This window comes from Cokeromyces recurvatus (genome assembly GCF_025118155.1).
Source record: "Cokeromyces recurvatus strain NRRL 2243 chromosome Unknown BX663scaffold_3, whole genome shotgun sequence".
Classification (NCBI taxonomy): domain Eukaryota; kingdom Fungi; phylum Mucoromycota; class Mucoromycetes; order Mucorales; family Mucoraceae; genus Cokeromyces; species Cokeromyces recurvatus.
Genome location: NW_026251389.1, coordinates 981,512 through 1,007,774, shown reverse-complemented (window position 1 = coordinate 1,007,774; position 26,263 = coordinate 981,512). Strand labels below are relative to the sequence as shown.

Sequence of the window (26,263 nt, the reverse complement as noted above, 5' to 3'; positions counted from 1 at the left end):
TTGATATTGAATCCCAAGATAATGATAATATTAACATAATCAGTTCGCCAGAAGATACGTCTGAAGCAGTATTGTTAACTAAAGAAACAAGAAAATTAAGAAAAAAGAAACAGTTCTTATCTGATGATGAATCGTTTCCATCTACAAAAAAGACAGGGATGATCAACAATAGCAAGAAGAAAACGAACAAAGCAGCTAAAGAAGATGATACGGCAAACCTACTACAGTCTGCTATGATAGATGGTGATGATGATGATGATGATAATGAAGAAGAGAAAGAAGAAGAAGAAGAAGAAAAGAAAGAGCCACTACTTTCTTCTTGTCAAAACATGACCTCACATAAAAAGAAACGATTATCTGAATTTTTAGCCACTTCTTCTTCTAATACGATGTCTGATATAGATCAAGTCGATACAGATGACCTTCTTGAAGAAGTTGATCAACTTCCACGTCTCAGAAAGACATTAACGCACAAAAAGAAGAAATCCAAAAGACAAAGCTCCTCTAGTACTACTACTACTACTACTACTACAAAAAGGCAACAACAAAAGCAACAAGCTCGTTATGATCCTAAAGTTGTATCTCAACTTTGTCAAGAGTATCCTGATCATTACTGGCAGTTTTATGCTGATAGATACGCTATGATGGATACGATCAATGCAGATAATCCACTAAAAGTACTTCCATTTGATATAAGTGATCAGGGCGCCATCACCGGCATGACACTCTCTCAAGATGGCACACTACTTGCTACTTTCTCTAACGTAGGCGCTATCAAAATCTGGGATGTCCTTTCTAATTTCCAATTGTTGCGCAAGATTCGGGATCAAGCCGAAACACAAATTGATGAATTTTATTGTGGCCAATTCTTGGGAGAGGAAGGGTTATTAGTGACAGGTGGTAAATTAAAGGATCGACATCGATGGTCTGCAGAGGATGGTGATAATCACATCTTACCTTGTCCTCTTAAAGTATTTCGTATTGAGAGCTGTGAACGAGTAACGGTATTAGAAGGCCATATGGAAGAGATCTTGTGTATTAAAGCAGTTCGTTTTAAGGGTGAACCTTACTTTGTTTCTACAAGTCAAGATGGATATATTATTAAATGGCATATGAACAAGGATTGGACGTAAGTAAGCCATTTATTGAAGAAGAAGAAGAAGAAAAAATTAGTTCAATGGGGGGGGTTTCTAAAGATGTATATATGCATATATATATACACATTTGGCTATACATAGTGAATTATTAGATTCTGTAAAGATGATAGACGGCTTAACATGTATGGCATTTACAATTAGCTTTGTACCTAATACAGGTAATAAATACTTTATTGCTGCTTGCGATGAACATCTTCGACTTTATGATTTCGAGAATGCTATGGTAATGTTAATAACAATAATATATATATATAAACTATTATACAACTCATCTTATATATACATATGTGCATATAAAGTTACTTCAAACATTTGAAGATATGTATTCATCTTATTGTGATTGTGGAAAGTTTATTCATTGGGTTGATGATCAACAGCAGACGACAGTGATAGATGAAGTAGAAAGACGTGTTGAAGAATTATCTGTAGTAGAAGAAGAAGAGCAAAGTAACAAATCGAATGATACTCCTTTTGCTTGGTTTATTAGTCGTGGTGCAGAGATGTGTGATGTGAGTGAAGGAGTATGTAAGTAAGCCACAATAGATATGTATATCACGTGTATTTTTATCATTAAATTGAATAACATATTATATATGTAAAGCATCTAAACCAAATACATGTACTCTACATAAATTGACGTATCCAACTGAACTAGGTGGACAATTTAAATTGGAAACTGTAAAGAAATTTATGCATGAAGAGTAAAGTATATATGTATATAGAGTCGATTCTTCTCTTCATATTCACTTGTATATATAATCTAGTTATCATGCAAATTCGTGGCTTGTTAAAATTACTTCAAATGGTCGCTATATACTGGCACCTACCATTTATGGACAAATCTTTGTCTTTAATATTGCAACGGGTAAAGTAGCTGCTATCATTAAAGAACATGAAGGTAATATTTTATTTTATTTTTTAATCGGTGAAATCGTATCCTATGTAAATTAAATGATATCTTATTATAGATATTGAAGTGAGAGATGTTATATTCCATCCATATAAGCCACTATTATTTTCTTGTGGTGATGGTAAAATATACATATTATAATATATATACTTATATGTATATATATATATATATATTTACAGATGAATGCTAACATGTATACTTTATAGATGGATTTGTTAAAATATACACATACGATGAGAATGAAGCCATGTCAATTTAAGCCAAATTTTATTATCACTCATAATAATAATAATAATAAAGGAAAAAAAAATACATACATACATACATATATACATATATACGTATATACTATTCTCTTGATAGTTCAATAAATGTATCTACTTCTTCTTCTTTGACAAAAGGTGACGCGATAGTAGAAGAGCAACATGAATTGTTAAAGCCAGAATAAATTTGATTCATTAATTCCTCTGAACTTTTATTTGTAAATTCGCCTAATCTACTTGTCGTATCTTCTTCTAGTAAGGGTTTATAAATAGGTGTATCACTATCAATATCATCCGATGGATCATGTATTGGTATTATCGAATGACGCCCTTCTGATACGACCGAGGCAGGAGCTGGACTAGTGATAACAATAGGAGAAGATGAGCCCTCTGAACAAATACTGCTATTACTACTACTGTTATGACAAATGCAATAAAGTCTTGGTCTATCACATTGAAAACACAAAGTATTTTCAGATTTATTTACTAATTTTACAAAATAGTACTGAGTATAGATATTTGCATTTGTATATATTTGTATAATTTTACCATTTAAGGAAAATTCATAATATCGAATCTTTTCATCCAAAACAACATTTTTATTATTATTATTATTATTAGTCGTATAGATAGATTCTAAAATAGACATAAATTTAACATGCATGCGTATATTAGGTTTATTTATTACATACCTTGTTTTATACTTTCTTTCTTTTTTATACGACATTCACATTTAGCATGTACCTGTTGCGTCTTTCTTAATAAACGACAAGTTTCACATTGCGTTATAGGTCGTCCCTTTCTTTTAATTTCAAATAATTCCCTATCATGATGTGTACATTTAGAAGAACGATGACCCTTTTCAAGTATAAAATAAAAATAAGTTTTATTATACATCAGTGCTGTCAATGTCCATGTCTAAATACCTTTATACATTTTCGACAAGCGTATTTCTTTTGTGTACCATCAGGTAATTGTATATATACCATTATGTTATTCGAACTAAAAAAGGCACTCCTCGCCCCTCTTCAAAGAGAAATAAAATAAAATAAAATAAAAATTGTTTAAAATGATAAGCTATATATGTATTAGGTACTATAATTTTGTTAAATTTATAACATTATATTGCATATCTTCTTTAATTTTTCCTTTACCTTTTTTCTTTCTTTCTTTTTCTTATTTAGATTTTCTTGATATGTCTCGAGAGGGGAAAAAAAAAAGGGAATAAAATATTCAATTTTGTTATACATTAAAAAAAAAAAAAAAGCCAAGTCGAATTCAAAGGATATTGTAGAAAAATGATTGGTGGTGTGCTAATTTGGAGTGTACATAAAAAGGAGGAGGTGGTGGAGGGGGGGAATTGGAAACCTACAATCTAGTATTTCCAAATAAGTAATTATATCACTATTTATTCTTCTTGATCTGTTCTATTATATTATATAATGAAAGCTAATAAGTCTAAACTTGATTTTACTTCTAATAAAGTTGCTGCTAGTAGTATGTGATACAATGGTGCAAATTGGCCAAAAAATAAATAAATAAAAAGTTTATTTATTAGCGTAACCATCTTAAATATACATACTTGTATAATATATAGTATTTTATTAGCCATTTATTATTTTATTAAACAAAATATGTAACTGTCTCGAATAATGATAGCTTTAGTACTATATATAATAGTCAAGATTTTTGCCAGAAACACATTCAAGTTATTATTTACGTTATTGTTGCTGCTGCTTTATACATATTATCTTTTTTTTTTTATCTTCAAATTTTCATAATGCTTATACTTATTTTACATAGAAAGGAGAAAAGGCAATAAAATTGTTATGAAAGCTTTGTGTGTCTCGACAGCAATAACACGTTGATACTTTTTGAAAAAAAAAAAAAAAAAAAAAAAAAAAAAAGATGATTCACATGCTTTTACAAAGCTTATTGCTGCACAAACATCATATAATCTTATTATTTCTTTTAGGGAGGGAGGGGAATATGCATGCAGACTTAAAGTTTATATTCTCAAAAGATAAATATACTTGTTTAACTGCTAGAGGATGCATTCTAAAACTATGTTTACCTTTATTAATTGTTACTCGTATGTTCTTTTTTTTTTGATCTCTTACTACTTAATTTTATATATAATAACTACATACACTCTTCGTGTGGCTTAGTCAGAATTGTATAAAAAAAATAACAAAAAAAAAAAAAAAATAAAATAAGAAAAAAAATAAAAAATTTTTCCTCTGCAAAATATCCAAGGTAAGGAAGAGTTATCCGCTACAAGGAAGTCAGTATAGTCGGGCATCAATAATTTTTTTTTGTTATTTCTTTCTCTTTCTTGTTTTTTTTTAGAAGAAATTAAATATCAATATGGTTCACGCTAACGTTTGGAACTCTCATCCCAAGTCCTATGGTAAGGGCTCTCGTCAATGGTAATGTATCAAGTAAAAGTGGAAGAGATGGAGGAGGGTCGATGAGATAAAGTTGATTTTATTTTCTAAAAATTAAGACTTAATGAACAACTATTTCATGTTGTTTTTTATGTGTTTAATCTTGATGAAATTTCGGGTTTAACCTTTTTCTTTCTTCTCTTCCTTTTTCTCCTCCTTTTTTTTTTGTTTTGTAATAATGAAACAGTAATATTTATATAATTTTTATTTTATTTTATTATATAGTCGTGTTTGTGCTCATCGTGCTGGTTTGATTCGCAAGTACAACTTGAACATCTGTCGTCAATGTTTCCGTGAATATGCCAATGATATTGGTTTCCACAAGGTAAATAAATAAAATAAAATAAAATAAAAAACAAAAAATAAAGAGTAGTATATACTAAATTTATTTTTTCCTTAGTATCGTTAAAATGTGATTAAGGATGACTACACACACGTCTATCATATAATGATTTTATATGTATTACGTATTGTTTAATATTTAACTCTACTCACATGAATAAATCTATATAACATTTGAAACGACATATAATAGAGATTTATCTCTTTTGTCAAATAATGATGTAAAAGCTGTTTCTGATTTTTTTTTTCACTTTTCCCCAGTTATAATATAAAACAAAAAAAAAAAAAAAAAAAAAAAAAAAAAAAGAGAAAGAGAGATAATATAAAGTATTATTTGGTGATCTTTTTCTTTTATTTCATTTTATCTTGTTTTCTTTTATCTTTAAACATGGGAGAATATAATCATAGTTTAACTAGTCCTTTGATTGCAATCACATCAGCCTTAGCTTGTGTAAGTTGGCTGACTAACTGACTTTTTTTTTTTTTTTTTTGACAGCTTGTGTTCATAGAACCCTTTATTTTATTTTAGGCTGGTTGGTTAATTCTATTTATTGGTGGTTGTGTTGCAGGATTTCATGGTGTAGTTTGGTGGATAATTATTTTTGAACTTGCGTTTGTAGTTATGGTGATGGTATTTCTCGGTACTGGCCTTTTCGAGCATTGGCATAACACGGTAAATGAGAATATATACATATAAGATTTAATGATGACTGATTTATATATATTTATAACTTAGGTTTATCTCTTTATGGCATTAAGTCTTGCTTATTTGACTTGGCTTTGTCAATGGACATTAAATCATAATGATAATCAAGGTGCAAGAGCTGCTGCTGCTGGTGCTGTGATTTTAACTATTGTTGAAGTAAGTAAAAACAACATATGTATACTCTATTATATTTATAATTGATTTGATTTATTTTAGTTTATTTGGGCATTTGAATTATCTGCACCTGGTGGTACATGGTTAAGCAGTGGTGATATTCGTCAAGGAAGTGGTGGATTTGGAGGTAATCATGATTATGGTAACCATCATGGTTCTCGATTTGGTGGCTACCATAATTCGATTCGACCTTCTATGTCACAAAGAACAGATAGAGACGATACAACAACGAATCACTACAATAAGAGAAGAGATGCTCCTCTACCTTACCAAAGGGATGAAGAAAGTGATCTAGCTTCTTCTCATGCTGATGGCGGTGCTAATAAAAATCAAAATGTAGAAAAAGCTACAGCATTGCATGACTGTAAGTGATTCCTTTCCTCCCCTCATCTTACTAAACATACATATACATAACTAATTTAATCGCATATAATATAAAGATCAAGCAAATACAGACGATCCAAATGAAATTTCATTCAAGAAAGATGAAGTACTTGATATTTTGGATAAACGTGGTAATTGGTGGCATGCTCGTAAGCAAGATGGAACAATAGGAATTGTTCCCAGTAATTATGTAAGTATTAAATAAATCACAAAAGAAGGCTTATTTTAATGTGTCATTTTAGTTTTAATATGCTCATACACACAAATTTAAATAAAACATATATTTATAATACATATACATATTGTAAATGTTTCTTCTTTGTCTTTTTGGTTATTCACAAGGGCTTGTAAAAAAAAAAAAAAAAAAAAAAAAAAATTATGCTATCTGTTTAATGATGAAATTATTAAACAAAAATAAAATACTAGACTTTTTTTAGATAAATTTATGCTGAAACAAATTATTTTGCTATCTATTATACCAGCGTTTATTTTAAGAAAAAAAAAAATATAAACATGTATTAAGCAGAAAAAAAAAAATTAATTATTCAGCCTTCTCGGATCTTTTGATAGTAGATGCTGGTGTATTTCTATTTTGCTTTCCAGCAGTAGGTGCATGCAAAATAGTAATCCAAGTTGTGCAGAGCATAAATATAGCTCCTGATGCATAACAAAGACCGGGTCCAAAAATCCAATAGAGAGTACAAGCAAAGATAGGACCCAAACTACGACCCAATTGTCCATAACTACGGAATTCGCCTAATGCGCGACCCTTTGAAAGTATATCTTCACGCGTTTCATCCTCATGACATTGAAGACTAGCTAAACTTGTCAAACAATTTACAACTGTACCTGATGTAAATGCTAATAAGGTGACACCCAAATAGAGCCAAAAGGTTGGATGGCTCGCCATTACAGTATGTGCTAGACAATAAAGTCCAAAAGTACAGCTTGCCATACCTTGAATAATAATTGATTTTTCACCTAATTTTTCAACACGTCGACGAACATAACCTCCTTGAATAAGTGCTGATACAATACCCATATAACCTAATAACTTGCCTTGCTGCATATGACTATAATCAAGTACATCAAATGTCAAGAAGACCAATGTAAATTCCATACCCGAAAATAAGAAAGAAAATAGACACATGAGTTGTTTAAGACTTTTTAAATTGTGTAAACGATGTTGAATAGATTTGGATGTCGTAGTAGTAGTAGTAGTAGTAGTAGTAGTAGTTGAAGCATCTTGTTGTTGTTGCTTCTTATTTATCTCTCTACGATAGTATATAGTTTCAGGTAAATTCTTTTTGATGTAATATGTTTCAATGATTAAAAGAACAAGACCAACAAAGGCAGCCATAGAATAAGGATAGATACCAAATTTAACCAAGAAAGGCCAGTTGACACTCAAATCGATAGAGGCAAACCAAGCACCAATAGCAGGACCCACAGTAAAGGCAATGGCAAATGCAATACCCACTAATGCCTAAATGATAATGATAAATCATATTAGATAAATATGTTAAGATATATAAATAGTTATATATATATATACAAAATTACCAAATTCTTTGATCTATTCTCAGGTGTAGTCACATCAGAAATAATAGCAATACTTAACTGAACGTTACCTTCACTTAAACCAGCAATGATACGAGCCAACAAAAATAAGGTAAAAGAACGAGCAAACAACCATATTAAAGTAGATAAAATATTACCTACCTATGAAGAATATGTTAATATCATACAAAACAAGTTCTCTTCTCTTTTCCCTTTCGACTTAATAAGTGCACCTTCTACTTTACCATCGTATATAATAAAACCTTTCTACGACCTAAACGATCACTAGCACGTCCAATAATGGGAGAAATGAAGAATTGTAATAAAGAAAATAAAGATCCAACCAATCCACCTAACAAAACTGTATCCCATTTATCTGCATAATTGTCTGTTGAAGAACGCTTATTGGTAACAATAAGATGTTTAAACTGTTCCAGGATTTGAAGGAAATAACCCAACATATTTTCCTAATTGTATAAAAGTAAAAATTAGTCACATTAAAATCATATCAAAATGAGTAAATATATCTTACCTTTTGACTTCCCTCTTCAAACTGATAGTAGTTTAATAATCTTGGGAAAAGTGGAAGAATGATTGTGAATGAAAACAAGTCAATCAGTAATGCCTTAAAGACAATATTAACTATACGCTTCTGGTCAATTGCATTAACTTCTCTCATTCTAAAAGAAATAACAACAAAAAAAAAATGCAAGTAAAGAAGAAGAAAAAAAAAGGAAAATGTACACTTAAAAAGAAAGAATGTTTATATGAAAATGACGATAGAATGAATCTATAGAGTAACTTAATTTTTTTTTTTTTTTTTTTTGGTAGAGACTGAGATTAAATTGAGAAACATACATGAAAGCAGTAACTGTAAATGCTCCACTAATTCAATTCATGTTTGTATATAAAATAACATATTATTACTTTAAGGATAAAAAGGAAAAAAAAACGCGTCCAAACGAAAACAAGAATTTTTTTAAAATAGGCTTTATTCAAATAAAAATAAACCAAATCCATAGAAATTTCTTTCCTAATTTAAAAGAAATAAAGCAATAGGCTTGGTAAGTGATTAAAAAATACTTTATATCATCATTAAGTATACTCATTTTACATAATAAAATAATTTATCTATACTGAGCCAATCTTTTTTTTTTCTTTTTTTTTTCAGCTCAACTCATATAACTATGATCTTCTGCACGTTCGGGAAATAAAACAAAATTCCATGACATGCTTTATAAACAATAATGATGTATTATTTCCTATAATTACAGGGAGAAATAGTGTGTCTACCAAATTATTCCTGTAATTTGTCAATTATCTATTTTATATGAATAAAGGATAAAACTGTCTTTATTGATTTTTCTTTTCTTTTGCTAATAATCAATATTTGGTCATTTTAACGCAGATATTTTGCTTTTGTTTGTAAGAGTTACTGTTATGATTGTAGTCGTCTTTATAACTAAGTTAATAGAAATAAACCATTGTTTATTACATAATAAAGATGTTATTCAAATAAGACCAGTATATTGTACTTTACAGCATGATGTTCATTATACAATATTCAGTTTTAATAACGGTCATTATTAGAGTATTTGAGCATTAAAAAAAATAATAATATTATGTAATAATAAGAATTCAATAGGATTATGACTGTTATACTCAATTACATAATCACTTACATAAGTTATACATATTACACATACATCTATAATGTTGAATATTGTTATGTAATAACATCTTAGTGGATGATAATGATAATAGTAGCATGTATTGTTATAGCGGGAATATTCACTGTGAATTAATATGAACGCGCTGCTTATTTCAGAAATAATAATTTGTTATATCTTTAGTATCAGCGACAGCCCAGAAAGAAAATATCAGAATGATTCAAACAAAATAATTTTTACATAATTCTTTTTATTACGCCAGTCTTTACTTGCCTTGTAAAAACCACATAAATAACTCTCCATTTTCCATATTTTTATTTTTTATATTATTAATTCTTTAATAAACTGTGTAGACTAGTCTTTTGTTTTCATATTTTCTTTATCTTGTCAATTAAAAAAAAAGTCGTAAGGAAATCATACAATTTATGATTTTTATGAAATACTACAGTCTAAGGACACATCTATCTTCTGTTCAATCAATAAGTTATTTTATATCTGTAACGATCAAAGAATATTAAATCTGTTTGTCCTTTATAATTGTATCATAAAGATGTTTATTACTTGGAATTAATGATCTTTAGATAATTACTAGCAATACATCGCCAAGTAATTTTTTTTTTCTTTTGGAGCAAAGAAAATAAATTCGCAATATGTACTACGGCTATTCGTTTTCAAAGCATAAATTTGTTTTGATACTGTTATTGTTCTATCATTAGCTGCCCAAAAGATAACGTGTACACTTCTATAGTAAATATAAAACTGCAATATTCACATTCCTAAAACTGTGTAATTGAATAATGAAAAAGTAAAAAGGCTAGACTACGGAAGTCTTTTAGGAAAAGGAGGAAAGAAGATGAAAAAGATTAGGAAAAGTAGTACAAGATAGAATATGCATAAGTTTAAATTTGTTGCTTGTGAAAATAATTGGTTATAGACGTCAAACCTAAACCATTTCCCCTCTCCCTTATTCCCTTTCCCTTCTCCTTTCCCTTTTCTCTCCTTATTTTATTTTTTATATGTTTCATTAGTGTTGTACGACTAATATTATCGTTTCATAAATAACATAATACTCTTTATAGTATGTAATTATTAATGAATACATCATATATAGGCTCCTATTTGTACACATAAACCGATCTTCTTCTTCCTAAATAAAAGTGCCTTAACGTATAGTCATTAGAGGAGATATGTCTTTCTTTCATAATTATTTACGATTGAAGCCTATTATCCCTGTATCTTTTCATAAATTCTATGATACAGTTGTGCTTGTTTAAATAATAATCATTTTGGAACAAACAATCGTTCGTTTAGGTATAACAAAATATGCATCAACTTTTATAGCTTAAATAAACAAACAATGTTATACAAGAGATTAGTTAATGAATACATCCTTTTTTTTTTCTCATACAACTGCTTTAATTTATTTTTAGGATATAAAATATGGGTGCCTTTTCTTTTTCTTTTTTCTTTCTTTCTAACCTTTTTATTATTCTTTACTTATTTCAAGAGCTATTTACCTTTACTTGAAAAATAAAAATAAAAAAGCGTTTTATATTATTAACTTTATCTATATATTTTCTTAAAAAAATGATTTACTTGGAAGAAGTAAGTGTATTTATTTTGATTACGCGTCAAATAATAGTTTCTTTTTTCTCACGTCTTTCTTGATAACAATGTAGATAAAGACTGAAAATACTTTTAACAAAAAAATTAAATATTTGAAATTCTTCTTGAACCAGCAAGAAAACGAAGACACCTGTAATGGGTTTGATAACTGGTTACAAAAACTTGCCGGTTGGATTTCAGTCAAGGGGGTTGCTAGATTTTCTAGCTTTGTAGAATCAATCAAAATCCTCAAAGACCCTATTTGTAAATGTGTAAGTATCCTATCACATGAAAAAAAAAACCTCCTCCTTTATTAATTTTTTTTTTTTTTTTTTTGAATAGCTTGGCTCTTCAAGAAATGCTATTGCTGCATCCGCATCAGATGTATTGGCAGAAACAGCAGTTGCCTTAGGTACTGAATTCATTAAACTTAATGATTTATTTGTCAATACGGTTATAAAAGAACTGGGTCGTAACAATAAAATCCATACTACAAAAATGCTTCAATCCTATAAGCGTGTGATTGAGCATGCAAAGTTACCACGGTTACTCCCCTTCTTTTGTGAAATCTTGACTAATAAAGTCAAGCACAAAAATAATACGATCCTTCGTCGTGGTATTATTGAATGCCTTGTTACCCTTGTGAACTCGAATGATGCTAGCCAAGTCATCAAGTTTCATTCAGTGGTTGAAAATGCCATTCGTGTTTCCTCCTTGGATGCTGATCAAAGCGTGAGATCTTCCGCTCGTTTCTTTTTTCAATCCTATTCTGAAAAAGTCTCTGAAGATATTTTAAAATCTTTTATCAAAACTGTTGACTATAATCAAGCTAAAAATTTACATATAACTCATATGATAGCCTCTTGTTCAGAGAATGAGTCTGATTCTAACGTCACAGTAGCATCCAATGGAGCTACAAGAACAAGAACAAGAACAACAACAACAACAGCTCCTAGGTTCTCTACTTCAAGATTGTATGAAAATACAACGTCTTCTCTTTTAAAATTGAAGCAAGCCCCAAATGAGTCATCCTACAAAGTAGATGACCATTTGTCCAAAGAGAACAAGGCTGAAAATAAAAATGTTGTACAGCACGGCAGGAAATTGACGGTCTGTCGTACAAAGAAAGAAGAAAGAAAAATGTCAAAGAACAATAACAAACCTTATACCCGTCATACAAATAAACCTTGTTCTTCAAAAGTAGCAATTGAAAAGGAAGACTCACCCAAGAGCCCATCTTCCTCAAGTGAGTCCTTTGCAAGCCCAATAGTGCCCATCCGACGAGGATCGTGGCCTGGCTATGAATCTCGTTCGTTGCTGGAAGCAAAATTGTTACAGTACAAGAACAAGTTAGTACAATGCAGCAAGAAGATGCCTGCAAGTCGTACAGTGAAAAAAGGAAGGATAGAAAAGGGCAAGAATAAGCTCTATGAATCCTCTCCTTTAAAAAATAAAAATAAAAAATAATAAAAAAATAAAATAAAAATAATAATAATAATTATTATTATTTGTAATAAATTTAATTTTAAAGAACAAAAATAGTACTATTTGTAATCAATTTTAAGAAGCAAAAGGTATTATAGAGTAGAGCTATGATACAGTCAGAAAGTGGGAAAAGAGACATGAATAAAAACAAAGTATTATAGTGGGATATAGAATTAGGTTTGTGGAGGATAACATGCAAAATAAATTATACCAAGAATAGGAACGCAGCCCATACTTGATATGCTTTAACTTGAAAGAATCTTCAACACATTTCAGATATTTGAGGCTGGCAATGCCCCCTCCCCTCCTTGTAGATGGTGGGTAGAGGAATATTGCTTTCTCATTGCTTATATAGAACGCTTTGGATAGTATGTTAAATGACCACTAGATGACTAGAGGATATATTTAATATACTCATTCAAATAATATAGTTTGAATATAGAATAAGTTTTAATGATATACATCATCTTCAATGAGTTAGTCATTCAGACTTATGAGAGACTTTTTTAATGCTGATGATAGGATTTAATTTTTTTATTCCTGGTTGAAAAGGATGTGTTTCTTTTTAAACTAAATCAGTTGATGATAGTGTTATACCATAACAATTGAGATAAAAGAGGATCTATAGGCAAAGCTAGGAAACAAAATACTTTTTGCATTTATAACGATAGTGATCTTGTTAGCATTTAAATTTGATTATTAATAGCAATCTTGCTTATACATATACATATATATATATCGTTATAAGACATATGTCATAAAATCCTTCGGGTAAGATACATTACGAGAACCAGGTAATTTCTATCAAACCTATCTCGACAGAGATAAGGCAGATTGGGATAAGCTATACAAAGACCACAATGCTTCTATTGATTGACTTGTAGCTTTATTTTATAAAGAACTATGCAAAAGATTCAAATGCTAAGGTCATTCTGACTGTTTGTGATTCTAATAGTTGGTATATTTCAATGGTAAAAAAAAAAAAGAAGAAGACTCCTTTATAATTAACAAAAGGAGAATTGACAAACTTGAAATATATATAAAATGTAAATTTTGAATGATTAAAGCAATTGTTGTATTCGTATATAAAAAATAAAGCTTAATGAACCCTCTCCCTTTTTTAATTCTCATTTTTTTTTGTTATAGCTTAAAGAAGTTTGTTGAATATTTAAAGAAATTCTCATTAATATGACCTACTTTTAGTTTGAATTCTAAATAAGCTTTTTTTACTTTAATCTTATTGTTAGCTTCCACTATTATCGTTCATTCATTCTTTTAAAATAAATAGAGTCCATACAAGTATTCAATTTTATTATCACATGTTTCATGGAACTGTAATAAATAAAATTCTTTGTATATATATATATATATATGTGTGTGTGTGTGTATGTGTGTGTATATATATTATAGGTTTTATTTGTACAAAATGCTATCTATGTTGTCTTTTTATTGTGATTTACATAACCAATACCTAAGCAAGTCATAAGAATTGTATCATTTGACTCATCAGGCTGTATTTTGAAAGATACACCAAAGAATGACTTAATATCACGTAAATATTGAATACTAATAATACAAATATCAAATTAGCTTTATTATAAAAACCACTTGTATATATATCAACTTACGTAAACGCAGAAAGTTCACCAATTCTAATTTTACTAACATCTTCAGGAGCCAAAATCATCATTAATAAATTTAACCATTGACTTGTAGTGTCCACACAACCACCTTTGCGAATTTCATTTAATAATAATTTAGATGCCATAATGCCCACATCTTCGGGTGTTTGACCTGGTTCTGCTGCTTTTTCTGCAGACAATAAAACATCTGTATTTGATTCTGCTACTAGAGATAATGCAAACCCAGGTGATCTATTATATAAGTTAGTTGGCTTCCTTTCTCTCTCATCTCTCACTCTTCTTTACTTACTTGCCACTTTCAGCTCCTTTATAAACATCAGTATAAATATAAATATCAGGAATGTATCTATTTAATAATGAACGAGCAGACTCAACCAAACGATTTGCAGTTTGAGGAGAAACACGAGTACAATAGGCAATACCACGAATACGCTTGATACGTCCCTCATCCACAAATTGAACTGGTTTTAATTGTCGAATAGGAATACATGAAAATATAACTTCTCCTCCACCCAAAGGAGGTGCTCCTCTCTTTGTAATCTTAAGTTCTAAATTCTGATCTACACCATATCTTTTCAATTGAGGTAATAAAACTGTACGTATAAGATCCACCTATAATTTTTTTTAAGAAAAAAAATAAATACTTCCATTTTTTTTTTTTTTTTTTTTTTTTTTTTTTTGCAAATAAAATTATACTTTACTGAAGGATCGATATGATCTGTTGTGATACCTTCCAACGTTAATACAAATGGCTTCTTAGAGAATGGTGCAAGTGCTATCATTGGTTCCAAATAATAACTAATACTTCTATCAGTACCACAATCATGTTGAATACGTCCACCTTCGATAGCGCCAGGTCTATATAAGAGAGATGTACCTGTATAACTAATTTCAATAACAGATCCATTGGTTACTTTTTCTAATAATCTAAGAAATTTCATTTCGAATTCTACGATTCAAGGTCAAATAATATTATAAATATGTATGCGTATAAATAAAGAATCATAATATGTACCTCGTAGACCGGGATTTTCATCATCGGATCTGATCTTTTCAATGCGTACAGGCTTACCACTTAATGTGGCAAGAATAAGTCTTTGTCTTAAATAATTATAGCCTTCAAATTTTAAAAGTTTACTCATCTTTAAAGGAATAAAAAAAAGAAAAAGAAAAAGAAAAACGTACACTCACATATTGATTTTTTTTTGACATAAAGGGGAAGCTCGAAAAATAGTCACTATTTCCTTTTTTAGAGGATACTATAGTGGCTTGGTATAAAAATGGTAGCAAGAAGTTCCTTGCTGCATGAACATACATCCAACGACTATTTTGAAGTGTATGATATACCTGTAATGATAATTAATAAAAATAATTATCATGCACCAAATTTAAAGTGTAAACGCATGCTTGTACATTTATACAAGCATATCTTTTAAATGATTTATATTCAATAATAAAAATTATAGGTCTATAAAATGGAAGTATAGGAAAGAGACTATTAGTTGATAACAAGGTTAATATATTTTTAAAAAAAAAAAGCTTCTTTAATAACTGTTTTGTTAATAGTGCAATAGTTTTTTTTTTTTTTTTTTTTTGTGAATGTACTTCTGATGACAGAAAGAACGATAATCAATTGAAACTCCATTATCTAATACGTCACAAATTTTTTTTTTCTCTCACTCACTTCAAAGCTGCCTAATTTTTTTTTTCTTTTTTTTCTCTTTCCTACATCATATAAATATATATACATATTTATACACAACACAAATTCACAATATATATAAAAAATGACTATTGGCGTTCCCATTAAACTTCTCCATGAAGCACAAGGTCACATCATTACTTTAGAATTAAAGACAGGACAGCTTTATCGTGGAAAATTATTAGAAGGTTTAATTAGTTTTATATATCCATGTATTTAATCAAGGATTAATCAAAGTTTTATTTCGTGTTTATAGCCGAAGATAACATGAATGTTCAATTAAAAGATATTACAGTGACTGCACGCGATGGCCGAGTTTCACAATTGGATCAAGTTTATATTCGTGGATCTCACGTTCGATTCTTTATTGTACCTGATATGTTGAAGAATGCTCCCATGTTTAAAGGAGCTGGTCCTGGTGGCCTTAAAGGAAGAGGTATTGGCTTGGGTAGAGGAAGAGCTACTGTTGCACGTGCTCAACAAGGTAATATACAAATATTAAAATTAGTTTTGGCAATTAGCAAACAGATGATTAATTGACTTTTTTTTTTTTATTTTTTGTATAGCAAGAGGAAGAGGTCGTGGATTTAGAGGACGTGGTGCCCCACCTAGATATTAGATGGAGCATTATTGTTTTATTTTGATTATATATATTGAAGGCTATCAAGAAGGTGCATAAATAATTCAGTAAATATACACAGCAAAAGAATTATTAAAAGAAAAAAAAATACATAAACATTTTATATATGGATGTAACTTTTGATGAATGTCAATGTATATATATATATATAGTGTGTGTGTGTGTGTGTGTGTATGTGTGTGTGTAGACATTTATTTATTTCTTTTTCTTTATTAAACTCGATTAAGTTATTTTGGAGAATATTAATTGCATAATATAACAAAGAGACTGCGTGTATAAATAGAGTGTTGCATAGGGTCAATTACAGTAGAATCATTAAAGAAATAGGTCACTTATAATATAGATTGCAAACATGTAAAACACTTAGTTTTATTATCTTAATGATGAAGAAGATAAATTCATGTATTTTTCACCAACTTGACTAATTTGCTGTAAAAATGTTTTTGAGTTATGAACAAGATTGCCACCTAGAATGATACGGACACCAGGAAGAGTAGCATTTAATTGTGCAATGTATTTAGCTTCCTCAAATGTAACGCCACCACACATAAAGACAATGATATCTTGAGGTCTTTCACGTATAGAGACATCATTATGGTTATTATTAACAAAGGGATAATCTGTGTCCTTAAGACGAGCTTTAACCAACAAATCTAAGGTATCTCCTAAATGAGGTGTATGTTGGGTATAAACATTTTCAACACCCTTCAATCCTTTCAACGCACTTCTACCACGAGAAAAGAAAGATTGATTTGAAAATAAATCGTCTTGTCTTTGTTGATAACCAGCATAAAATAAGATAGCAGGAATAAGCTATTTTTTATAAGTGTTATATTCATATTCATATTCATATTTATATTAATAACTTACTGAGCTTTTTTTCTCACTAATGCCTACTTGATCCAGCAAATCAATCAAAGATTTAATTGCATTCGTTGCCATTTTTTCATATCTTAAGGCATATAACAGTACAAGCCGAACTTTAGAATCATCATCAATATGGTTAGATTCAATCAAACGTTGAATGCTCTTCAAATCATTATTATGATTTTCGTTACAAGCTAATCCTTGCTCTAATTCACTAACTTCTAATAAATGTCCTTCTGATACACGTCGACTTAACTCACTGACAAGGGCTACATGTTTTGATACATTACCAGATAATTTCCTAAATTCAGGATATTCTTCCACAAATCTTTTCATATCAGCAATCGATTCAATACTCATGTTCGATTTTGTCTTGGTTTGATATTCATCAACATATTGTTTAATAGTTGCACCTAAATCACCCAAGTTTAAATACATTGATTTTTTAAAAAAAGGATCTTGATCAGGAGACAATACAATTTCCTAGTCATGTTATAATAAATATCTTTTTTTTTTTTTTTTTTTTTTTTTTTTTTTTGAATATATACCTTCAGTTCATTTTTAATCTCGGGCACATGTGTCATATCAACACGACCATGGTGAATACCAATTAATTCATGAACCATCGCTTGATATGTCCATTGTATTAATAAGGGTGTAACTGGGTCATTTTTTCTATCCAGAATTAATAAAATAGGTGGTGTGTCGGGTCGTCTAAAGTCGAACAATTGTCCTTCTGAAATAATTGTATTTTGCACCTCAAGCGCTAATCTCTTTGCTAAAGGTGAATCACGTTCATAGCGAATAAGAGGCTTCTTCTTTAAACTCAATAGGACAGAGCAAAGTCCCTTAACAGTTTGCTCAAAGGTATTTGCATCCCAACTAGAGATGTTGGAGCCAAAGAGACATTCAGGATCTTGACCTAACGAAAACAAGTCGGGATTGATAGCAAGGTAGTCGCCATAATACTCTTGAATTTCTCGGATCACTTCATGTTCATCTATTTCTGCTAACTGTTCAATATCTGATTTACGAAGTGTATTACTAAAATCTATTAAATATATATGTATATATATATAAGTCCTATACATGGATATAGATGACACAGATTTATTATACTTTCTTACATAAATAATAATCTCCATAAGAAGGTTCTCTTAATTCAGCAAAAAGGTATTGAAGTGTCTCATGTGTAGGTCTAAGAAAGCAGATGCACTTCATGTGCTTCATCTTATCTCTATTCCTATTATCGATTCTGTCAATCAAATAACATTCTTTAGTTAATAAATTAGATTGAGTTGTAACAAGCGAAATAATGGATGTCTATAAAGAAAGATGTTAAAAAGGGATAAATACTATTTGCATATAAACACAGCTTTACTTTACTGTTTCTGTATCAAGTAAAAGTGCCTTCATACCCGGCACATCATTTATCATTTTATCTGCATAATATTGTATTGCTTTAATTACATCCATCTTTATAGATTATCAAGTTTTTTTTTAAAAAAAAAAGGAAAAGAAAGTAAGAAAAGAGAAAAAGTGTGTGCTGCCGGACATTTAATGATTATGCCACTACAGAAAAATATATTCAGATTTTAACTGTATTATGGAGAAATCAAAAACAGGTCTATTCTTTTTTTTTATTATAAAAGCAATAAGTGGGATAAGTTAATAGTGATGAATAAAAACAAAAAAATTGTATACATAAAATATTTATTGATGGACGAAAGAATGTTTCCCTTAAGCTTCAGCACTAAGAGGTTGAAGAACGTCAAATGAACCGGTACCACTTTCAACAACACGACCCACAACAATACGAGCTGATGGTGAATCAAGACTATCATAATCACCATGACTATATATAAATGAAGAATAAATAAATCAATTTTGTTTTTGTATACTAAGAATATGATACTTACAGTGTAGCTTCTGTTAAGAATTTACAAGTAGACTCGAAACTCATCTTAAGGAAAGGAGAAACGTTAGAGCCAATACCTATACGAGAGAATGGCTTGAAGCCACCTTCAAAGGTCATATAATCAGCAATAAGAGTTAAGTGACGACGATCGACCTTGATACCATAAACACTAAAGACAGCAGCTACTTCCTTAATAACAGCATTTCTAGCTGCTTCAACACCATATGTATCCAAGATAGCAGCAATATCATTAGTGTCAATAAAATCAACATCAATTAAATCAGCAAATGGCCACATGCCTCTTAAGTTCACACCTTCCGTTTGAAGACGCTTGGCGGTATCATTTTCAGTAGGATTAACATATTCGAAACAAGTTTGAATACCCTTGATTTCATGAACAACAACACGAGCACAAGTTTGTTCAATCAAGTTGACCATCAAGATCTTCTTTGTATCAGCAGGGAATTCCATATCGATTTGACAGAAGGATCCATTTACATCATCAAAGATAAACTTCTTACAATATTTACTCTTCTCAACAGCATCTTTTACAAACTGGTCAGATTTAGAAGAGGATTTCTTAGGTGTTTCATTTTCATCTTCATCATCTTCACCGGCTAATACTGCTTCTTCAAATTCTGCTTCTTCATCTTCAAGAGATTTATCAACTTCATCAGTTATAATATCATCCTCATCAGGCTCATCGTAAGAGGCTTGTTCTTTATTCTGCGCTGAAATACGAGCAGCTTTAGCATCACCTTCAGCACCAGGATCAGAATCATATCCGGTGTCTTGAGCAACTGCATCACCCAAATCTTCATTCACGTTATCATTATCAGCAGGTCCTGTCATCTTATGTGCCTTGCTGATATCATCGACCTTCTTGGTATCCTTCAAATCCTTACGAATCATCTCTTCCAAGTTCTTTAAGAATGTAGAAGAAAGAATCTCTTTGACTTTTCTGGCAGTCACACGATATTCCTCATTGTATTCACTTTCATTGAAAAGATTCAAACGGATTGAGTATGTCTTTGTTCTACGGTAGTTATTTGCAGCAGTCTTAGCGGTTGTTCTTTCTGTAACGGCAACATTATCGACAAGTTGGGATAACGTTAATCGAGAAGCAGCCTTACAGAATTGAGATGCCTTCTTAGCACTAGTTTCAGGGCGAAGAGGTAATAGCATGGTAGGTGTCTTAATCTTACGAGCAGCAGTCATAATAATTTCACGAAGACGAGGAATACCCAAGGTAACGTTAGCGGCACCATAACCAGCAAAATGGAAAGTGTTTAATGTCATTTGTGTAGAAGGTTCACCAACGGATTGGGCAGCAAGAAGACCAACAGATTCACCAGGTTCGACTAAACTGTGAAGATATTTCAAGTTCATAAGAGCCTTGAATTTACTCTTGGTCAAGCCAGCATAGCGTGCGGTGTTCTTGGGAATTTCAGTATTCTTTTCAAATGGCATATTATCGGGGTTTTTCTCAATATAGTCCTTCATAGCAATGGCAAAACGTTCAGATACAACACCAAGATGTGTACCAGGGTTGTAGACAGACAAAGCAGGATCATACTTGTTAGGTTTCTTAAGGGCCTTCTTGGCATAAGATTCACCCTCCTTTGTTTCAAGGGATTCCAAGGCAGCCTTAGGATTATATTTTTGAGAGAGAGCTTCAAAGTTGTGAGCAGAGAAACTGAATTGATTGATATGCTTAGCTTTAATAACATCTAAAGAGTCTTCACCATAATGGAATTGTAAGACAGATCCATCTGAATCACGAACAGTATGATCATAATGTACACGTAAACCTTCAAGATGCTTGATCAAACAACGTTGCAAATAACCAGAACGAGATGTTTTTACAGCAGTATCAATTAAACCTTCACGGCCAGCCATACAGTGGAAATAATACTCTTGTGGACGAATACCTGTCAAGAAACGACCTGTAACAAAACCACCAGCACGAGCACTGGTATCAAAAGGACGGAAAGAGGGTAAAGATCTACCTGAAACCATAAGAGGTACACGACGACCTTCAAGTTCTTGTTGACCAAGCAAACAGGAAATTTGTGTAGCATTAACATTAGAACCTTTAGCACCAGAAACAGTCATCATCTGCATGTCATTTTTAGGGAAGGGACGCACCAAACCATTAGGAAGACAAATTTGGGTAATGGATGAAGTTAACTTGTTAACCTTAGCCTTCATAGCATTATCAAGACCGGCTAACTTGTTATCATCACGAATAACTTCATTCATACGAAGTTTGAATTCTCTTTCAAGAATGTCAGGACTAGCTGTCTTGGCAGTTTCAGTTAAACCAAGGAATTCTAAATGAGCTTCATCACCAAGCTTCTTGCCATTTTCTAATAAATCTCTACGCCATTTATCACCTTCTTTAGTAAGAACTAAATCGTCCATACGACATGTGAAACCATGACTTTGAACAAATTTAATGAAGAGACGTCCCAAAATACTCAAAAGCATACCAGCAGACTCAGCACCATAAATTTCATAGACAGAATGAACTAGACCAAAGGAGGATGCACCAAATTGTGATTTATCCAAAATACCATGCAGTAATTCACCATCCATAACATTCACTTTTTCTTCATCTTTTGCATTAGGGCCCCAGAATCTAGCTGGGACCTTGCTCTTGGAAGTCATGTTAAGTTGAGCCTTACCCCAAGTTAAATTCTTAAGGATACTAGAGATAACTTGCTTACCAGTCCATAAAGGTTGAGGCTTAAAAATAGCAGGAGGAACTGTACGGATCTTACCACCACCAGTACCATCAATTTCAGGACGAAGTGAACCATATAAAAGCTGTTGGTATTCTTCCTTAGTGAAGAAAGTATCACGAGATGTCATCCAAACACCAGAATCGACATTATCTTGAATAAGACCACGAAGAGGATCACCACTGGTGGGAACTAAGTATTGATTATCGGTATTGGCGATTAAAGCAGCTTCAGCACGAGCAATTTCATTTTGAGGAAAGTGAATATTCATTTCATCACCATCAAAATCAGCGTTATAGGTATTACAATTAGCATAATGCATACGAATTGTTTTTTCACCAGGCAAAATACGAGCTTTGTGTGCCATAATAGAAGGTTTGTGAAGTGTAGGTTGTCGATTCAACATAAGCATATCACCATTTCGAAGATGACGGAAAACTTTCTTATTAACTGTTTGAGTACGAGTAGGATAAGGATTATTGCCTGTTTGAGCGTTATGAGAGCTTTGAGGAGCCAAAAGGGAGTTAGCAAGGGCAATACGAGATTCGATACTTAAATCTGCAAGAACATCAATAGATTGATCTTCATTTTGAACATGTGTAGCACCAGGCCATTTATTAGGACCATTGATAACGGCCTGTCTTAATTCTTTAATATTGTAAGGAGTCACTGGCTCAGGATAAGTAAGCTTAGTAGCAAAAACAGGAGGAACACCAATCTCAGAGGTTTCAATAAAAGGATCAGGAGAAATAACAGAACGAGCAGCATAGTTTACACGCTTACCCATCATATGTTTTCTGAATAAACCTTCCTTTTTTTCTAAGGCTTGACGAATACCAGGAGGCAAAGATTTACCTTGAGCTACTTGTGTAGGATTTTTAGTGGAGTCAACAAAGGAGTTAACAGCGTGTTGGAGGTTAATGATAGAATCTACAAAGTTATTACGAACACGCTCAACCTTGTTCTTATCCACTGGGTCCTCTTCAGAAGCACGTTGAAGATCATCAGATAAATCACGAACTAAATGACAGCCCTTAAGAATACCTGACAATAACTCGTTTTGAGGGGATTCAAATACTTGATCACCCATAACGGAAGGTGGACGGAAACGAGTAGGAGCGACAGCAAGTGTTTCAATAAAGAACATATGATAAGTAGCTTTTTTGATATGAGAAGGAACACGAGGATTACGTGAACCGTACAATAAAGTAGTAATTTCGCCTTCTTTATCAAATAAGGCCTGAACTTCCTTACGGACTTCATAAGGAGTCATAAAACGCTGACCATTTTTATTAAAACCCGTAACTTCATCTGTCATACCAATATTACTCTTTAAACGGTCCATATGAGCTTGTTCTTTTTTATTGAGCTGAAGCTGAAAAATTTTAGCTGCACCATCACGGCGAATAGGAGGGGAAATACCTTGACAGTTAAGACATTTCTTGACATAAACACACTGTTTCATGAATTCACCCATAAGTTTTTTACGAACATCATTGATAACTGTAACTTTATAGTCCTTTGCCGCAAATTTACGGGACTCCTCATTGTTCAAAGCATTCTTAACATAATTGTCAATAAAATCGATATATTCTTCAGCATTTGCTAATAAAAGACTATCTTCTTCCATCTTATCCTCAAGATTATCCTCGTCTTTATTGTTCTTAGACTTTTTATTGTTGTACAATACTTCATCTAAAGCTTGAGCTTCTTGAACCATACCATGTTGTAATAATTTAAATTGACCAATATATTTTTTCATCTAAGAAAAAATGCATATACATATATTAGAGAAAAAATTGTATAACTTTGTATCATTCATTTTTCTTATCAAGACATACCACTGGTCTAGAAATACGAAAGTGATGACAATATACACATTTAGCACGAAGAAGTGCATAAAGATTATCAAAGAACATGGGATTGTAAGCAGGAATGGGAATTTCAATGTGACCATAATGACCGGGACAGTTGAAATGATCTTGAGAACAAGTGGCACAACTACAAATGAATTATCAAATGAGTCTGTTATATTCTCTTATATATGTATATATGTTTCTTTGTCTTTTACATTTGAGTTTTTTGGTAAGGACCAAGTGCTGGATCATATAAACCACCCTTAGTAGGATGACCTAATGCATCAAAAAGGACAGGATTCACAATCTGCTTAACAGAAATCTTTCTAATTTCGCTAGGCTCATAAAAAGAGAAAGAAACAGAGTCAACCTCTGTACCAATAGGAACTGAAATGTTCATATTGATTAGTTTTTATTTCTTTGGAGGAAGACTTGAAAGAATAATGAACAAAAAAAAAAAAAAAAAAAAAAAAAGGCCTATTTTTGCTGTATTGAATCTTGATTAACCATCTCAGCTTAAATTTACAGAAAAAAAAATGAAAAAGCAGTCTTATGCTAGTCAAAGCCACCTGAAACTAATTTTAAAATAAGTATATTACATAATGCGCAGATCAAATAAGAACTACAGTCGACGAAACTAGGTTGGGTCAATAAAATAAAATTTGGTCATTTCCAAATCAAATTGGGACAAAGTGACCAAATTTTATTTTATTGACCCAACCTAGTTTCGTCGACTGTATTGACAACTCATTATAAGCAAAAATCAATAATAATATATAAATCTTAAAATAATAGAAATATATATATATATATTTTAGTATGGTATGGTTCATCTTCATTAGCCTTTAAAAGGATTATCTTGACAAAATAATACATAATATGGTACTTTAGTATATTTGTTATGTTTAGTCCAGCTAGCTACTATTGTTAGCATTAATGACTATTTGTATAACATTTATGCTTATAAATAATTATGTAATTGAATGTAACAGCAATAACCCTATTAAATCCTAATCGTTACATAATTATTATTGATGCTCGAATACTCTAATAATGACTATTATTGTGATTGAGTGTAGAATGAATACTCTGCTGTGAAGTCTATAATGTACTAATTGTAATTGAATAATCTCTTCAATATGTAACAAACGATGGTTTATCTCTATCAACTAAGTTGTAAAGACAATTACAATCATAACACTTTTGTTAAAGTTTAAAATATATATGCCTTACTATTTAATAGACATTGTAGAGTATCCAAACAACTCTTCAAATATAAATTCCCAAAACCTAAGCTTATAATCCTCTTCTAAATATTAAGAAACTCTATTCATCGCAAAGAGGCGTGATTTATCTATGTGCATTACTCAAGCTAACGAATAAGATAAACTTTTCAGTACATAAGCCAAATTGATTAGGATTACATGTAACAGGATATTTCCTTTTGGACCCGTTCAATGGTACTAGCTGGTCTTAACAAGTCAATTTTATCAAATTTAGCCTTGATATAGGTATTTAATTTCATAACAGCTTTGGTCTTCTTCATAATAATGATTTTAACTAGATATTATTCCATTTCATGCTTTTTAATGTCATCAAGTATATGTGCACTAAAATCAAACATATCAAAGATACTGTTCTTGTATAACCTGAAAGGAAACTTTTTTGTTCCCTTCTTGCTTTTGTTTCTAAAATTATTTAAATAATTTGATAAACTATGTATATTATAAATTAATACATAAAAACATCTCATATCACTTCATATTTTTCTATGTTATAGAAAAAAATAATAGTTGATAGCTGTCCTACTATTTTAAATGTATACACTTATGCTATTTACTATCTACAATAGAATGAAAATAATAAAGCAAATAAATTTTAACAGTGAGAATATTTATTTAACTTTATATAATTGATCTTTCTAATTTTAGATTTTCTTATATTGACATAAAACTCCTGCTCTTCATCAGCTAATTTTTCATCAAGTGCAAGTCTTGTTTAGACATGATGCTATGCTTTGATTAAACTGCTGTGCAAAAGACCAATAAAATGCTCCTATTCTTCAATTTGGTGTATATAATGATCAGTACGATAATTTTGATTAGAGAAATGTAAACTAATTTGCACTGTTCGCCTTTTTATTCTACTTTATGTTTTACAAAATAAAAGTTTAATTTCTACATTCTA

The 26,263-nt window shown here is 30.9% G+C and overlaps 10 protein-coding genes across 10 annotated transcripts; 5 read left to right on the top strand and 5 right to left on the bottom strand.

The window, feature by feature from the left end:
* Positions 1-389: 389 nt before the first annotated feature.
* On the top strand, positions 390-2,464 carry BX663DRAFT_534748 (WD40-repeat-containing domain protein; the record flags this gene model as incomplete). The annotated part of the gene is made up of 7 exons (XM_051530581.1): positions 390-1,129; positions 1,239-1,380; positions 1,457-1,682; positions 1,759-1,858; positions 1,922-2,055; positions 2,126-2,188; positions 2,277-2,464. The coding sequence occupies 7 exons, from the start codon at positions 390-392 to the stop codon at positions 2,327-2,329; spliced, it is 1,458 nt and encodes a 485-aa protein (XP_051386633.1). The 3' UTR covers positions 2,330-2,464.
* Positions 2,465-2,997: 533 nt separating this feature from the next.
* On the bottom strand, positions 2,998-3,564 carry BX663DRAFT_200403 (uncharacterized protein). Its single transcript, XM_051521740.1, has 2 exons — positions 3,488-3,564; positions 2,998-3,410 (listed from the first exon to the last, which is right to left on the bottom strand). The coding sequence occupies exon 2, from the start codon at positions 3,228-3,230 to the stop codon at positions 3,018-3,020; it is 213 nt and encodes a 70-aa protein (XP_051386632.1). The 5' UTR covers positions 3,231-3,410; positions 3,488-3,564; the 3' UTR covers positions 2,998-3,017.
* Positions 3,565-4,550: 986 nt separating this feature from the next.
* On the top strand, positions 4,551-5,404 carry BX663DRAFT_558273 (40S ribosomal protein S29). Its single transcript, XM_051531802.1, has 3 exons — positions 4,551-4,762; positions 5,006-5,105; positions 5,181-5,404. Exons 1-3 carry the CDS (start codon positions 4,701-4,703, stop codon positions 5,187-5,189), a joined length of 171 nt encoding a protein of 56 aa, XP_051386631.1. The 5' UTR covers positions 4,551-4,700; the 3' UTR covers positions 5,190-5,404.
* Positions 5,405-5,595: 191 nt separating this feature from the next.
* Positions 5,596-6,742, top strand: BX663DRAFT_497178 (uncharacterized protein). Its single transcript, XM_051525879.1, has 5 exons — positions 5,596-5,795; positions 5,859-5,984; positions 6,045-6,366; positions 6,443-6,576; positions 6,629-6,742. Exons 1-5 carry the CDS (start codon positions 5,745-5,747, stop codon positions 6,632-6,634), a joined length of 639 nt encoding a protein of 212 aa, XP_051386630.1. The 5' UTR covers positions 5,596-5,744; the 3' UTR covers positions 6,635-6,742.
* Positions 6,743-6,927: 185 nt separating this feature from the next.
* BX663DRAFT_427471 (major facilitator superfamily domain-containing protein) lies at positions 6,928-8,625 on the bottom strand (the record flags this gene model as incomplete). The annotated part of the gene is made up of 4 exons (XM_051522623.1): positions 6,928-7,872; positions 7,950-8,108; positions 8,192-8,413; positions 8,479-8,625. The coding sequence occupies 4 exons, from the start codon at positions 8,623-8,625 to the stop codon at positions 6,928-6,930; spliced, it is 1,473 nt and encodes a 490-aa protein (XP_051386629.1).
* Positions 8,626-11,103: 2,478 nt separating this feature from the next.
* On the top strand, positions 11,104-12,242 carry BX663DRAFT_200239 (uncharacterized protein). The gene is made up of 4 exons (XM_051521739.1): positions 11,104-11,221; positions 11,296-11,493; positions 11,564-11,998; positions 12,081-12,242. Exons 1-4 carry the CDS (start codon positions 11,204-11,206, stop codon positions 12,120-12,122), a joined length of 693 nt encoding a protein of 230 aa, XP_051386628.1. The 5' UTR covers positions 11,104-11,203; the 3' UTR covers positions 12,123-12,242.
* Positions 12,243-14,027: 1,785 nt separating this feature from the next.
* BX663DRAFT_497172 (RNA 3'-terminal phosphate cyclase domain-containing protein) lies at positions 14,028-15,529 on the bottom strand. Its single transcript, XM_051525878.1, has 5 exons — positions 15,365-15,529; positions 15,051-15,298; positions 14,639-14,961; positions 14,335-14,580; positions 14,028-14,272 (listed from the first exon to the last, which is right to left on the bottom strand). Exons 1-5 carry the CDS (start codon positions 15,489-15,491, stop codon positions 14,140-14,142), a joined length of 1,077 nt encoding a protein of 358 aa, XP_051386627.1. The 5' UTR covers positions 15,492-15,529; the 3' UTR covers positions 14,028-14,139.
* A 553-nt stretch (positions 15,530-16,082) lies between these two features.
* Positions 16,083-16,807, top strand: BX663DRAFT_497170 (uncharacterized protein). Its single transcript, XM_051525877.1, has 3 exons — positions 16,083-16,239; positions 16,308-16,535; positions 16,618-16,807. Exons 1-3 carry the CDS (start codon positions 16,137-16,139, stop codon positions 16,668-16,670), a joined length of 384 nt encoding a protein of 127 aa, XP_051386626.1. The 5' UTR covers positions 16,083-16,136; the 3' UTR covers positions 16,671-16,807.
* On the bottom strand, positions 16,808-19,129 carry BX663DRAFT_497168 (Sec1-like protein). The gene is made up of 5 exons (XM_051525876.1): positions 18,945-19,129; positions 18,686-18,881; positions 18,107-18,609; positions 17,562-18,041; positions 16,808-17,504 (listed from the first exon to the last, which is right to left on the bottom strand). Exons 1-5 carry the CDS (start codon positions 19,032-19,034, stop codon positions 17,064-17,066), a joined length of 1,710 nt encoding a protein of 569 aa, XP_051386625.1. The 5' UTR covers positions 19,035-19,129; the 3' UTR covers positions 16,808-17,063.
* On the bottom strand, positions 19,053-24,537 carry BX663DRAFT_497167 (uncharacterized protein). The gene is made up of 4 exons (XM_051525875.1): positions 24,292-24,537; positions 24,062-24,221; positions 19,478-23,982; positions 19,053-19,413 (listed from the first exon to the last, which is right to left on the bottom strand). Exons 1-4 carry the CDS (start codon positions 24,474-24,476, stop codon positions 19,299-19,301), a joined length of 4,965 nt encoding a protein of 1,654 aa, XP_051386624.1. The 5' UTR covers positions 24,477-24,537; the 3' UTR covers positions 19,053-19,298.
* Positions 24,538-26,263: the final 1,726 nt, after the last annotated feature.